This window comes from Betta splendens, chromosome 13, assembly GCF_900634795.4.
Source record: "Betta splendens chromosome 13, fBetSpl5.4, whole genome shotgun sequence".
In the NCBI taxonomy this organism is placed as follows: Eukaryota; Metazoa; Chordata; class Actinopteri; order Anabantiformes; family Osphronemidae; genus Betta; species Betta splendens.
Window position 1 is genome coordinate 19733288 of NC_040893.2, and position 14668 is coordinate 19747955.

Here is a 14668-nt window from a genome sequence, read left to right on the forward strand (position 1 = left end):
AGCACAGAACTGCTTCAGGAAATCATTAAACCTCAGTTCAGTACGAATAATCCTATGAATACTTTATTCTCATTACAGACATACTTTGTTTTTACTAATTGACCACTTTACTGATCCCAGAACGTCACATGTTGTATGTTGTGTATGCTGCTGAGTCCCCAGAGTCCGGCACAGCTTCTGGCAGGACTCCAGCAGTGGTCTTCACCATCCGCACTGTGTTTCTGCTGTACAGGGTCTTCTCATAGTTAATCAGTTGCCTCCAGAAACCAGCGTTAGGCCGAATGAATGGACGCTGCTGCAGAATGAGTTCATGAGCCTGACGCAGGCTGAGGGCCTCAAACCTGGAGAGGAGACAGAAACCTAGGCAGGTCATAGAGATGATCCCCAACCCTGAACCTGCCTGAACCTGCTTCTGCTGAGGGCTTTCCTCTCCACTGTCTCCTGGTGCTGCTCAGTGGAAGCGGTTTGGTTTGCTATAGAGCATTTCATACGTTTGTGGGTTTACCTCATCAGGTAGGCCATGATCAGGGAAGGGGATCTGCTTCTGCCCGCAGTGCAGTGAACCAGAGTCCTTCCTGCTTGGTTCTGGTGGATCTGCTCTGCCACAGGGTCAAAGTACTGTTCCAGGGGAGCATGAGGCTGATCCTGGATAGGGACGTGAAGGACCTGCAGACCTTCCAGATCAGGGTAGGACACGTTATCCAGTCCACTGGCGTTAACGACGAGGGTGATGTTCCTGCTGCTCAACACGCTGCAGTTCAGAGCCGAGTCCAGACCACTGACGTACAGACCAGGACAGACCTGAGACACCGACATGTTCACCTGCAAGGCAAAACCGAGGCCTCAGTCAAATGTCCAGTACTTGGTTCTATGTAATGTGTTGAGTTTGCTGATAGGATGAAGTTTGGCTATTCTGCCATCACCAGCAGTATGTGCACCAGTAACACTGCAATAGACCTTAGTGAATATAGTTGTATAGTTATTGGCGCATGACAATACTTGTTTTCTTTCACCTATAAATACTTGGTGGTTGAATTCAACAAAATGTTAGTATTTTAAGATTGAGCACAAAAAACACATCTGTCAGAAGTGGGATTCGAACCCACGCCTCCAGGGGAGACTGCGACCTGAACGCAGCGCCTTAGACCGCTCGGCCATCCTGACATGGATGTCTAAGAGCGTATTCGCCAATTAGATCTATGACTGAGAGAAACAAGTCTAGACACGTCATGGGACGATGAGTCAGACGAATCGTTTAAATAGACTCGCTTTCATTTCTGCTTTCAGGGCGTCCCTCGGTCCGTGCAGGTAGGATCATTTAGTTCTTTTCTGACGCTATGAATTAAACAACAAACGCCATTCTTCTCAGTAACGCTTCTTCTTTCGCTGTAGACTTAGTTGGTCGCATTACCGTATTTTAAATATCATAAAGTGACCAAGTGATGTATTTGTCCGTAAGTTGACATTGGGAAAATTGATTCTTTACTGTTCTCAAACCTTTATGATCGTGTGTTTTTGGAAAATGTTTCTATGACACGGTCCTGTCACCACTAAAGGCTCCGAAATCTCGCGTACTGTACCACAAACAAATGTCATCAGACCCGTGACCTGTTTACTCACCGGTTCGCTCGTGTAGGTGCTGCACAAAAGTAGAACTATTAGACCTAGTATCCGTTTGGATCAGAACATCCTGACTTGACCTATTCTACTAAACTCATCCTGTCTTATTCTGTTAGTCCGGATGAGAAGGAGCAGTTAGTGAAGCCTGGTGTGGATCAGTGCTGTTTACCAGACCACGCGTATCGATCACAGAGTTACTGATTAAACCATGGCAGCTTCTTACTATAGAGACAAATGAAGAGGCGCAACAGATACTGTAGTTTGTAAGAAAACGATTTAGGAATTTCAAAGAGGCAAAACGTTACAACTCAACAAAACGTCTAAAACATGATGTCAGTGTCTCTGATGTATCTCCATCTCTGCTCCAGACAACGTGAGAATGCAGAAGAATCACAAGCCAGAGGAGTCGTTCACAGTGGCTGAAAAGACCCAGAAGCTGCTCATCCCCCAGGTCACATACCATCCGAGCATTACGACCAAAACCTATGCAGGAGGAGCAAAAGCCACAAAAAACAGCGCCAGTAACAAGCAGAAAGGCAGAGCTGGATCTGGACGCCCCACCAGGCCGGCCGGTCCGGGTCCTGCTGTGAAACCAGGTCCGGAGGGAGAAAGACAACAAAAACCAAGCTCTCAGACACGCGCCAACAAACCAAATCGGAAACAGGAACAGACAAGGACCAGAGATCCAGATCCTGCTCAAAAATGTGTCCAGTTGTCTCAGAAGAACCCTCCCAGGCCAGAGGACATCCCTCTGGGTATGAGGGTCCAGTTGGACAGATGTGTGGTCAAGGAAGTAGAGGTTCTGACCCGAGGACAGAGAACCAACCAGGACTGGTTCTCCTGGAGAAAAGGCAGGATCACGGCCTCTGTGGCTCATCGCATCGCTCACTGTAAATTTGTCAATGGAAAGAGCAGAACCCCGCCCCAGTCTTACCTGGCTGCAGTCACAGGTAGGCACCAAGATGAACTCACTGTCCCATGGTTTACTCAAAAAGTTAATTACATATTTTCAATGATTCCAACTCAGCCAGCCCAGGCGTGGTTTAAGACATTAGACTCCTACATCTCACAGTTTTTGTGGAAAACCAAGCCACCACGAATTAGTTTAAAAACTCTTCAAAAATCCAGACGCTGCGGCGGCCTAGAACTACCTAACTTCCACCACTATTTTCTTGCCAATAGACTGAACCATGTCCACAAATGGATAAAACCCATGCCAGCAGACTCCTCCTGGATAGACATTGAACAAACATTTTGTGGAAATATTAAAGTTGCAGATCTGCCCTTTATCAGCACCAAAATCAAACATCATAGTTGTTACCAGAACATTAGCATAAAAGCATCTCTGCAAGCCTGGTGGGAGTTTCTTAAAATTAATGGGTCTTCGCTTACTCTTTGCCAAAACACACCTCTCTGGAACAATCCAGACATCATACAAAACAAAAAGGCAATACACTTTCCAACTTGGCATATCAAAGGGATAACACATCTGAAACATGTTTTCACAAGAGACAAGTTTACCTCTTTTGAAGAACTAGTATCTCACTATGAAATCACTAGTGCCAATTTCTTAGAATACCAACAACTAAAGTCAATACTTAATGCAAAAAGTAAGAATACTGCCATCCACATGCAACCACCACCAGTAATAGAGCGATTTATTGATATATCAGGGAAAAGGACAGTATCCAAAATCTATATCTTAATTTCCAATGTAGACCAGACAGTGAGCCTTCCGATCTCTAAATGGGAAGCTGATCTCAATATCACCACTAATTACACATTCTGGAATAACATATGTTCTAATTTATTCAGAATGACAAAAAATACAAATTTACAACTAATACAATACAAAATTCTTCATAGAACTCACTATACAGGACAAAGGATGTTCCAAATGGGTCTCACAAACTCAAATATTTGCCCTCACTGTACAGATAACACAGCAGATAGATTCCTACATGCATTCTGGTCATGCTCACCTGTGCAGCAATTTTGGCAAAGAGTATGTGAACACCTGTCAACCCAGTTAAGCTGTCCAATCCCAGCAGCCCCTGCACTTTGTCTTCTAGGAGATCTAAGTGGGCTTGATCTAGAGACAAACTCATCACACACACTTCTTTCTGCCCTCTGTGTCGCAAAGAAAATCATCCTCATGAACTGGAAAACTAAAAAAAAATTAAGCATTACTCAATACCTGAACAGCTTGTTAGATTATACCACCTTAGACACATTGTCTGCTTCATCAAATCAATGACCAAAACTATACTCTGATTGATTCCATTTCCAGGTAAGGATGCGTGGGGCTCGGGTGCTGCGTCATGTCTGGCACAGTGGTGGGGGGGTGACTGGTGGTTGGTGGTGCCTGCCTGCCTAAAGAACCGGGACAACGGGTTGGTGGACTCAGGGCTGGCCGCAGGGGTCCCCTGCGGCGGGGGTGTGGTGGCTGCTGGGACCGGCGGCCCTGTGCCGGGGTGGGACCATTTTGAGGGTTGGCGTGTGCCTGTCTCCGGAGAGCCGGAGGCGGGCCTCCCTGCCGGTGTGCGGGGGCGGACCTGGGGGTGGAGACCTGGGTAACCTGCGTCCGGGGGACTCCCTCTGGGGGTGCCTGCCTGTGCCCGGAGAGGTGTCTCTCCCCTGGGGCGCTGCCCCTGCTCGGGTGGGGCGCTGCCTGCCCTAGCGGTCCGACGCCCTCTGGTAACTGCTCGGGCCTGTTGCAGGGGGGGTTGGCGGACTACTCAGGCTAGAACCTTCATTGGGCCCTGGGCGGAAGCTGACCCTCAATGCACAACCGCAGAGTATATGTGTGGGTTTGAGTGTCACACTACACGGGGCGAGCATGGGCATACTTGAGCGAGAGAATGGGTAAGTGTGAAAGAAGGGTGAGGATGGCTCTGGCTGTGCTGCGTGTGGCGCCTGGGCAGTAGTACTGCGGTCCCTGGGTCTCGGCTGTCCCTTCGTGGCTGGGGGTTGTGGGGGGTGGTGGGATAGGTAGCAGAGCCAGTCGGGAACCTGGCTCTGCGGACCCTGGAGCTCTGCTTCCCAACTACATTTCTCCGCATTCATCCACTTAGGTCTGCAAGGGGCGTCCTGCTGATGGAGGGACCAGGGCTACTGGGAAGTGGTTCCGTCCCTTCCAAGTGGGATGCTCTGCAGTTTTAATTGCATTAGTCATACACACTTGTCCAGGAATCTGGGGGCTCCTTCCGGGGGGGCCAGTAGACTTCCCATTGATGGCTTTGTCTGCTGGACCCCCCGGAGAATTGGGTATCTCCCAAAGTTCCTCATACTTAGCTACATACACATACATTTAGGGCCGGGGGTGGGCTCTTTCACTGGGGCCTGGGGCTGAGGCCAGTTGTGGCCTCGGCCACTGGCCCTGATGGAGAGATCACCACCCAGTTTTAACTGCAAAAAGACATTTAGGGCGCGGGGGGGCACTGTCCGGGGGACACACCGTCAGCCAGCGGTTGTGCTCCTGGAGGTGTCACCCACCTTCAGTGCACTTTAGTTCCACACACTCACGTCCAAGCTGGGTTGCAGGGTTCTGGGGTGCCTTTTTCTGCTGCCCTCTGCCCCCTCCGGGTTGGGGGGGTTGGTCGGGGCTCGGGAGGAGCTGCGGTCCCTGCCTGGGGCCACATGGACGGCAGGCCGGAGACCTACCCTCCCCACGAATGTGATCAAGCGAATGGTGTGGGTGGGAGAATGTATCTGAGAGTGCATTGGTTCACGTATGATTGACTAGTTTGTTATGAGAGAGTCTATGGTGTGTGTGTGTGTTGATGTGATGATGTGTGTTGCACATGTGGGTGGGTGTATGCATCTGTGTTTGTGTGAGTTGGTATGCGTGTGGTGCGGTTGAAGTGTGGGGGGTCCGGTTTTTCGCCCGGGGTACGATGATCGTCTGCCTGGGTGGTCTCTTTTCTGCTGACCCCACCAATTGCTGGCCTTGTGCTGCAGGCCGCTGTAGCGCCAGGGGATGAGGTCGGGCCGATGGGGTAGGCCCCGCTCCGCCCGTGTGGGGGTGGTGGACTGGGGGCGGGCCCCACTCTGGGCGCGGGGGCATCTTCTGGCGGGCTCCCTACGGACCGTGGGTCCTCGGGCTCTACTCTTTCAGGCCGACCCTCCCGCCGGGGGGAGTGTTTGCCCCTGGTTCTCATGGGGCGGACAGCGTTGACCCCCGGTGGCCCACTCTGGCCTCGGGTGCTGTCTCTGTGGCTGCTGCAGCTCTGCCTGGGGGGCTCTGTGTGGGCGGCTTGGGTCGCAACACCTGCCCTCCTGGAACTGAAGGTGTGTGTGCTCCCTGGCTGCTAGGATTCCTTCCTCTGCTTGCTGGATGGGCGTAGTGGCGGAGCCCCTCACATCACCCTGGCTTCCACAAGTGGCATTGTTCATGCACCAACGTCTGCCTCACCCTTTGGGTGAATAATGTTAAGCTACAGCCTTACTAACCTTGTAGTGGGACACTTTCCAAATCCAACTGTAAGTATTATTGATACTTATCACTACCAACATGAATAATGTGTGAATATGGAATTTGTGGTGTTGTATGTCATGACTTTTATTAAGTAGTATGGGATATGTATAATAATGCACATATGTATGTATATTGTATGTATTCGTTTGTATTAGTATGTGCACATACCTTAGCACTATTATTGGTATTAGTATTAATCTCCAAGGTAAACCACAGCACAAAAATTGTTTAGTTATGAATGTGTTAGCCTAAGGTACATCCATGCTTCTTATTTATTTTATTTATTTTATTTTTTTTTTTTTTGCTCCGATTGTTTACTTAACAGATTTGCTTGGTTTCAGCAGCTGGTTGCACCCCTTACCCCCCCCTCCCCCCCACCCTCCCGCATACACACCCTAAAGCAGAAACCTAACCTGTCCACCAACACAGCAACATCACACACATTTTGGATTAGCTAAATAAACCATTAAATAAACCATAAATCAGGAAGAGTATATATATTCTATATATACTCTTCTTGTTAAAGCAAAGCTGTCCATCACAATATGGCATTCAGCGTAATATATGCTGCTTGCTTAACTGCTGGACAGAACAAAAAAAAAAAAAAAAAAAAAAAAAAAAGGCCGACACCTGTCCCTGCCCAGTAAATAAGCAGCTGTGACTCCACAGGTGAGGGGCCGCGTGTCCAGACCAGAGCCATGAGCTGGGGGATTGAGATGGAGGCCGAGGTTGTCCGCAGGTACCAGGTGTGTTGTGTTTACATGACTGTGCTTAGTAGACTCTTAAATTAAATCTGATGCTGTGTTTACTGGTTCATCATTGACTCTCATCATTGATAAGTCTTTGTCCTGTCAGTGCTATGTAAAGTACAAACCTGATACACGGCCAGTTGAATCTAGGAGAAGACCGTAATAACACGACGCTGTCCTGCAGAGACTGAAGAGCTCTGCGCTGGGTGGGCCCATCTCGGTTCAGGACTGTGGTCTTTTCATTGATGCTGACCACCCCTGGTTGGCTGCGAGTCCCGATGGCATCGTGACGGACAGTAAGAGTGGCCAATGGGTGCTGGAGGTGAAGTGTCCCTATAAACACAGACGCAGTCGAGTGGAGGACGCCTGCAGGGACGACCCCGCCTTCTGTCTAGAAATAAAGAAAGACCAAGATGAATTTAGAACGGTAGGGACCCGCTTTCAGCTCATCACCTCCTCCTCTTTGTTTCTAACACCCAGTTCTGTTTCCTCGTGTCCTAGGCGCCTGTCTACCATCTGAAAACATCCCACAGTTACTTCACACAGATTCAGTGTCAGCTGGCAGTGACAGGTCTGCGCCACGCTGACCTCGTCGTCTTTACTCTGAAGGAGACGGCCATCGTTGCTGTGACCTTTGACCCTGAAATGTGGAAGGAGACTGTGTCCAAGCTGGAGGTGTTTTACAGGGATGCCGTCCTGCCCAAGCTGAGGGAGCAGACACGACAGGGGTCCGCGGCAGCCTGGGCACCAGAGCAGTAGATCAGGTCCGGTTCGTGGTTCAGACTCCACTGAGTCTCAGTGCATTGAACTTAACGACAGATTGTTTCTGTTTGGATTGAATGTTCTCGTGTAAAAGAAAGTTTTTGTAGACTTTTTTGTAAAACTTTGAGGAATTGAACCATGATCAGGACGTCAATTCATCGTCATAGCTGTTACAACTTACAAACTATCAGCACTTCCTGAACAGGTGTTGAGTTAATAAAACTCGGACTCCTGGTGCCTCCTGCTCAGTGACTAAGACTCGCCGATACTTACTTCATTATGAAAAATATCAGTTCATTCTATTAAAACCAGCTTGCATAAATTCTTCACTGTTGAGGGTCTGGATCCTGTGAGCTGATGCAGATCCAGGGTGGATGAGTCGGAACAGAGCAGATGTGATTTAAATAAGTAGTAAAGAAGAAAAATGAAGTCATAATCTCATGTTTTTATTGTGTCTCTGATGCAAATAGAACCTCAGGTCCATTAAAACAAGTAAAACCTCAGCCAGTCGATGATAGAAAACAAAACCAGTGACGACATACGGGTTTTAATCATCCTTGAGTCCACCGTGACCTTAGCTGGTGATCGACCAATCAACTCGGTACAGATCATGACCTGCAGCTGGAGGTGAGCTGATTCAGAGGCGTTGCTCTGGCAGCTGATTGGCTGCTTTGCGTCATTATGAGGGCGGAGCTTAAAGTACAAATGGGTGTGAGCAGTCGTTACAGATAACCCTCCTTCCTAAACTGCTCGTGCAGGATGTCTCGGTACTCGTCGAAGCCACCGTCAATACGTCGAACCTTCCCACTTTCACACACCCACAGCTCCTTACACACCAACCGGATCAGACGCTCGTCGTGTGACACAAGGATGACTCCGCCCTGAAGGAGATGAGAAGACAAGCTTAAGAAAACACACCTGAGAAGATGTGAGTTTAACGTCTTCTCTCTGGAAAATGAAGCTTCTGTCTCAATATAAAGAATCCAGGAGTCCTGTAAACCAAACAGCAGCACAAGTAGAGACTCACTTTGAATTTACTGAGAGCTTTGGCCAGAGCTTCAATGGTCTCCATGTCCAGGTGGTTGGTCGGCTCGTCTAGGACGTAGAAGTTTGGACTAAGGACAATCAGAGGGAAGGTTATTGAAGGAGTTTAAGGTTTAACACGTCATATTATCACATTATCAGTGTTTCTTGTGAACCATTAGTTTCCCCTACCATGGCATGGTCATCTGTGCAAAGGCGACTCTGCTCTTCTGTCCTCCTGACAGACTGGCCACCGGCCTCGTCGCCAGCTCGCCCGTGATCCCGTACCCTCCCAGCTGGTGCCGGTACTCCTCCTCTGTTCGACCTGTTAATAACAGCCGGTGGAGTTTAACCACAGGGTCTGTTTGCAGTATTTGAAGACGCTTCATCTTGTCCGGTGTTGTAGTTACCAGGGAACTTGTTGAGCAGCAGTTCCACTGAGCAGACGTTCAAGTCCAGCTGGTCTACGTGATGCTGACTAAAGTAACCAATCTTCAGGTTTCTGATGGGACATGAAAACTGTAAACAAAACCACTACAGTTCTCTAAAAGGAGGGATCAAAAGGTTGCATAAAAGAAGTTCGTATTGTTTCTACAAACAGAAACAGACTGAGGTAATTCCTCTGCTCTGATTGGTCGGCTTCTGCTCTTACCTATGAGCTTGTCTGACTCCGCTGACCGGCGACAAGTCCCCCATCAGCAGTTTGAGGATAGTGGATTTACCTGCTCCATTTTCTCCCACCTGACAGTAAACACAACATCAGGCTGGGTGTGAGGAGATAAGATCATCCTTTAATTGTCCCACAAAGTGGGAAATGTCCTCATTATAGAAGCACAGTAAAGAAATTAAGTTTTTAGTGTGTAATTAATTAACAAAATAATTCACATGTCCAAGTTCGTCTTAAATTCAGCTTGTTACTGTTGGTGACATACGATGCAGATTCGAGAGTCGAGGTCGGCCGACAGATTGAGTCCAGAGAAGAGAGGAAGGTCTAAGGTGTAGTAGAACTCTACTTCATCTAACTGCAGGATTGGTGGAGACAACTTTTCAAAGTTATCTGGAAATCTGCAGAAACAATGGAGGATTAATGTTCAATCAGGAAACTCATTCAATTAGATAGAGCATCTTCTTACCTTAATGTGACCTCAGATTCCTTTTCGATTGGCTTCAGCTCTGGCCTGCGTGAGGAAACAACGGTTAATGAAACGCTGCTGCAAGTCTACGTTTAAACAGGTTTCAAGACTCACAGCTTTTCCAGCAGCTTCAGTTTGCTCTGAACCTGAGCCGCTCTGTTGGCGTTGTACCGGAACCTATCAATAAAGACCTGAAACAGAAACACAGCCGGTCATGTAAGTGGATCTACTAATCAGAATCATAGGAGAAGCTCCTATTCTGCTTTAGTACCTGTATGTGTTGTCTATACTGCAGCTGGGCTTCATACTCTCTCTGCTGGTTCTTTAGTCTGTCCTCTTTGGTTTTAATAAAGTTTTCATAGTCGCCACGGTAACTGTCAAGCCTTTGAGAGTGTAGGTGGACGATATCTGTTACCACAGCGTTTAGAAAGTTCCTGTCGTGGGACACAACCAAGATGGTCGACTGCCATGTCTGTGGGAAGAAGAGTTACTGATTATTTGTTAGCTCAAGGCTAACTGTAACATTGTTTTATATGAGGAATTCTAACGTCAAAGTAAGTGCGTGTTCAGACCTGAAGGTAGTTCTCTAACCACAGGATTGCTCTGACATCCAACATGTTGGTCGGCTCTGGAACACAGTACGACAGCACTCTACTAGAAATACTACTTATCACAATAGTGCTACTACCTCAACCCTTACAGTTCAACAGTATTTTACTTCTAGTACTATGTTCTGTGACTCACCATCCAGCAGTAACAAGTCCGGCCTGAGAAAATAAGTGTTAAAACATAAGTAGGTTTTTGCAGCATCAGAGTAACTTTTTACCACAAGGTTAATCAGTAACAGCAGAGTGAAACTCACCGAGCAAACAGAGCTCTGGCTAACGCTAACCTCATCCTCCATCCTCCTGAAAACTCCCTGTGAACATAGGCAAACACTTTAATGCAAAATCCCAAAAAGCAACTACTGCAGCCTGTTTGTGGGACAGATGTGTTTACACATGAATCTGGAGTGCGTAAAAGTGGGAATGAGGCAGACAGACATGCGATGACTCACTTGGTGGTCTGCTGTTGCATTCTGGGGGAGAATCCAAGACCAGCCAGGATGACAGATGCTCTGTTTGGATGAGACCAATGTCAATCAAAACCCATCAGTGACTAAGAGACATGTGGTTGTTTGGGGTCCCTTCACAGGAGTGACTATACTCTGAGACATGTTTTTTTATAAATGTCTCACTGAACAATCACAACTAATACAGGCCCCTGTGAATCAGGACTGTTTGTAAGCATTTTCTCACTAACAGACATTGATAAAAGTTACTGTGCGGTTGCCATAGTTACCGAGCTGGAGCTTTGTCTGCCTCGATCTCTTCCAGCTTTCTGTATATCTCCGAAAGACGGACACTCTCCATCCCATCAGCACTACGTCAAAAAACCAACACATGGATCAGAAACTTATAGTGGACATAATAACCTTTTCTGCAGCACCACCTGCTGTACAAGTTCCTCAACTTCCAGACCTGCATCTACAAACACCCGTTTTGATTCTCAGTGTGATGATCTTACGTTCCATTAGTGATTCGAGCGTTGAGCCGCTTCTCCTCGTCCAGCAAATCCTCTCTCAGTGTGTCGCTCTGCAGGACGCTCTGCAGCGCCGGTGTATCGTCACCCGCCACTTCCTGCTCCACGTGAAGAATGGAAATGTGAGCGGGGACACGAAGGCTACGACTCGCCAGCATCTTCAATAAAGTCGTCTTCCCCAGACCATTACGACCGACCAGACCATAACGACGACCAGATGCCAAAGAGAGCTCTGCCCCCTGGAGCAGACACCTGTGAGTGAGAACAGAACATCTAAGTTGGACTCCAGAACTAATAACTCCCCTTTGTGCTGCGAGAGTCACACGTTTTACTCGCATTTCTCTGAAACCTAAAAGTGAGTTTAAAGAACATGTGGACCCACTTCACCTCTCCCCAAATGAAACGTCAAAGTTCTCGATGCGGATGTCGTAGCTGCGATTCTTCCCTGACAGGTCCACTCTGTTTTCCTTCTTACTGCTGGCCTGACTGGCCGATGCCTCCTCCAGGACTCTAAGGGAGACAGAGAGGTGGTCAGGTGAGTGATGTACAGAGGAGCAACCTACAGGTAAAAACAGGAACTGACAGGGGGTTCGAAGATTTCTGCGAGTCCTTCTCATTCCTCCGTTCATGTTTAGCTTTCAGCTTCGCTTCAGCTTTCTCCAACTTCTTGGCGTCCACTGTCTGAAAGTAGAGAAAGGAAGAAGAGGAAAAGAAAAGGATAAACAAGATAACTAAATGATGACAAGGATTATAAATAACTTTATTTTGATGAAGTCAAATAACAAAACTAATACAGATGATGTAAAATATGTAAAAGTGTTGCTATTCTTTGGTATTGTTTTCTCGTGTCCTTACTGTGTTCTGAGGGCGTTTCATCATCCAGATTCCCCGAACATCATCTGCTGCTGAATCTGAATAGAAGACAAACAGGTGTGATTCATTAAGCGTTTGCCTCTGATGCTGTAAAAATTCAATAGTCCACATACAGACACACAGAGGTACTAGAAAACAGAAGGGACCGCAGTCTGTTTCCTGAGGACATCTGACATCATGACAGGTCATGTTCAACTCAAATATTAAATGATAATTTGATAATGATACTTTTGTCTCAGGCTCAAATTAACTGTTAATAAATGTACTCAGATAAATATAACATTTCTGTAGTTCTAAACTTTCATCACATTCCAGTTATGCAAATGAAACCCAGATCTTCTCAGGTACAGCATTAACACCTCCCAATGTCAGAGGGGACAGTTTGTACTGCTTGATCTTCCTTACCGGTGTCTGCAGAGATTTGCGAAAGCTGCACTGGAGCGTCCAACAACACCTGTTTCTGAGCAGCATTGTGATTTTTGCTGGTCAATACAAAGAAAGGATGTTCCATTACTTACACTGGTCCCAGTGAACAGAGACTGTCATTAAATGTGTGTATATATAAATAAATATATAATTGAATAATGTGTGGTGGATCATTGATTGAACATCAGTCGTCTTTGTGTTTTTCTTACAGTTTAAGTGTATTAAACATTTGCAGACAGATGTCTCTGATGTCGTCCTCATTTTTACTGTCAGCAGACACCTCCTGCAGGACTCCTCCGACGGCATCGTAGACCTCCTCCCCATCCTCGAAGTCTGACCCACCACTGTCTAGAACCCCTGACACACAGTATCACACACAAGAATCAGTGTCTGCGTGACCCTTGATGACATCCTCGGTTTCCTGTGGAATCAGCCTACAGACATGTAACAGGTTATAAAGATAAACATGAACATCTGGTATTTAAAAACAGAGATGATGGATGTGTCCAGTGTTATAGGAAACATACATTAACACTTCTAATTAATCTATCTTAATAACTAATTTTATCTTTTTGTCACTGAACAATTTTGGAAACAGTGCTTTGTTTGTTTGTTTTAATCCACTTTAGTCAGAAAAAAAATGAATAACCACCTCCATGCAGTAACAACCAGATGTGGAGAATTGGTCTCGATATGTCCTTGTAGCATTAAAATGCCTCCATACTGCTGTGTGTGTTTCGACGTACACTACCCAAAAATACACAACAGCCTACGTGACTCCTGGTTCATCTGGACTCATGACGAAATTGAGTTTGTGTTGTGGGTTAATTAAGTTAAGTGTAGTTTTACAGAGCCTGATAAACTTTAGCCCAACGCAGTGATTATACCTACCACTTCGTTACTACAATATCATGTCTTATTTATTATTTACTTAATACTCAATCCGGTTCCGGTAATTATGTGAGCCGTGTTACCGATTCAGCCCGTGTATCCCGGGGTTAAAGCTAGCTAACAGGCCATGGCGTGCTACCCGGCATCCCTGCTCAGCACACACTACGTCCGTTCAGCCTCAGCGGCGCTGGTCGTTGGCCACGGTCCCCGCTCCACTGAGCCACGTGACAACGGGCTCACAGCGTTTCGGACCTCCACACAACACGGACCGGGTCCCGGTGTCTTACCTGTAATGTAATCGAAAAGCTCCGAGTCGATCTCAGGAAACTCGTTTTTCAGAATGTCCACGTACGTCGCCATGATACCCGGCCCTCGACAGTCGACACTGTAGCTAAGCGCATGCGCCAAAATGCGACAGCGCTTTGAACTCTGGGAAAGTAGTTTTGGTGCCGGTGGAGGTGCAGCCACAAACAGGACAAACTCCAACAGGCGGTTCTTTTTCATGAGAAGTCTAGCAGGCGTAACCTGGGGATTCCTCCTGGGGAGTCTGGATGCGCTGAAATATGTTTATAATGCACTAATCGGAACCAGGCTGGATTATGGAAGCATAGTGTGCGGCTCAGCAGCAAAGTCGGAGCCACAGAGTCTGTGTACTGGGAGAGTAGAGACAGGAGTCGTGCCACTTAATCTCAGAGGGAAACAATTTGCTGTGAATTATTGGATAATCTTGAAAGGGGTGGATAATAGGCATCCTGAGAAAAAAGTGTTAGACTGGTGCTGGGAGAGTCAAAGGTAGAAATAACAGGCTTTGGGTGGAAGAGAGAGAAGTGGACAAGATGTTTGTGAGTAGGTGACAAAGAGGTGGAAGTGGATAATTATATCCCCAAAAGTCCCCTACAAAGGCTGAAAGAGGTGAGGGTGGATCTAGAACTGGAGAACATGACAAGGCAAGTGGAGAATATTAATGTAGTTTCTGAGTTAAATAGTGGCCATGAAATCCAGGGAAAATATTCTGATGTTCACAGATGGGTCAAAAGATCAAACATCGGGGAAAACAGGTGTGTGAAGTCAGAACTTCAGACCATTTGAGCCTGTTTGCAGTGGAGTTGGTTGCGATCGGAGTGTAGCATAGC

General features: G+C 47.0%; 3 protein-coding genes and 1 non-coding gene across 4 annotated transcripts; 1 reads left to right on the plus strand and 3 right to left on the minus strand.

Annotated features, from left to right (window-relative positions):
- Positions 1-49: 49 nt before the first annotated feature.
- Positions 50-1799, minus strand: LOC114868389 (dual specificity protein phosphatase 18). Its single transcript, XM_029171919.3, has 3 exons — positions 1621-1799; positions 506-822; positions 50-341 (listed from the first exon to the last, which is right to left on the minus strand). Exons 2-3 carry the CDS (start codon positions 814-816, stop codon positions 125-127), a joined length of 528 nt encoding a protein of 175 aa, XP_029027752.1. The 5' UTR covers positions 817-822; positions 1621-1799; the 3' UTR covers positions 50-124.
- On the minus strand, positions 1082-1164 carry trnal-cag (transfer RNA leucine (anticodon CAG)). Its single transcript has one exon. It is a non-coding gene; the product is annotated as a tRNA-Leu (tRNA).
- LOC114868388 (uncharacterized) lies at positions 1156-8037 on the plus strand. The gene is made up of 5 exons (XM_029171918.3): positions 1156-1308; positions 1989-2570; positions 6767-6843; positions 7031-7273; positions 7348-8037. The coding sequence occupies exons 2-5, from the start codon at positions 2000-2002 to the stop codon at positions 7603-7605; spliced, it is 1149 nt and encodes a 382-aa protein (XP_029027751.1). The 5' UTR covers positions 1156-1308; positions 1989-1999; the 3' UTR covers positions 7606-8037.
- A 1-nt stretch (position 8038) lies between these two features.
- On the minus strand, positions 8039-13981 carry abcf3 (ATP-binding cassette, sub-family F (GCN20), member 3). Its single transcript, XM_029171916.3, has 21 exons — positions 13823-13981; positions 12854-13001; positions 12624-12700; positions 12201-12256; positions 11929-12026; positions 11733-11855; positions 11331-11597; positions 11106-11186; positions 10822-10881; positions 10627-10683; positions 10509-10531; positions 10337-10392; positions 10036-10236; positions 9879-9955; positions 9765-9809; positions 9564-9696; positions 9284-9372; positions 9042-9133; positions 8824-8956; positions 8636-8723; positions 8039-8489 (listed from the first exon to the last, which is right to left on the minus strand). Exons 1-21 carry the CDS (start codon positions 13893-13895, stop codon positions 8331-8333), a joined length of 2136 nt encoding a protein of 711 aa, XP_029027749.1. The 5' UTR covers positions 13896-13981; the 3' UTR covers positions 8039-8330.
- Positions 13982-14668: the final 687 nt, after the last annotated feature.

Excerpts from the sequence above, each read along its gene's own strand:
- LOC114868389 (XM_029171919.3), bottom strand. The coding sequence starts at position 816 with ATGTCGGTGTCTCAGGTCTGTCCTGGTCTGTACGTCAGTGGTCTGGAC. Across the intron at positions 342-505 it reads ATCATGGCCTACCTGATGAG|GTTTGAGGCCCTCAGCCTGC; the intron begins GTAAACCCACAA and ends TCTCCTCTCCAG.
- abcf3 (XM_029171916.3), bottom strand. The coding sequence starts at position 13,895 with ATGGCGACGTACGTGGACATTCTGAAAAACGAGTTTCCTGAGATCGAC. Across the intron at positions 12,027-12,200 it reads TGAAACGCCCTCAGAACACA|ACAGTGGACGCCAAGAAGTT; the intron begins GTAAGGACACGA and ends CTCTACTTTCAG. Across the intron at positions 10,237-10,336 it reads GGTTAGAGAACTACCTTCAG|ACATGGCAGTCGACCATCTT; the intron begins GTCTGAACACGC and ends TTCTTCCCACAG.
- LOC114868388 (XM_029171918.3), top strand. The coding sequence starts at position 2,000 with ATGCAGAAGAATCACAAGCCAGAGGAGTCGTTCACAGTGGCTGAAAAG. Across the intron at positions 2,571-6,766 it reads TTACCTGGCTGCAGTCACAG|GTGAGGGGCCGCGTGTCCAG; the intron begins GTAGGCACCAAG and ends GTGACTCCACAG. Across the intron at positions 6,844-7,030 it reads AGGTTGTCCGCAGGTACCAG|AGACTGAAGAGCTCTGCGCT; the intron begins GTGTGTTGTGTT and ends GCTGTCCTGCAG.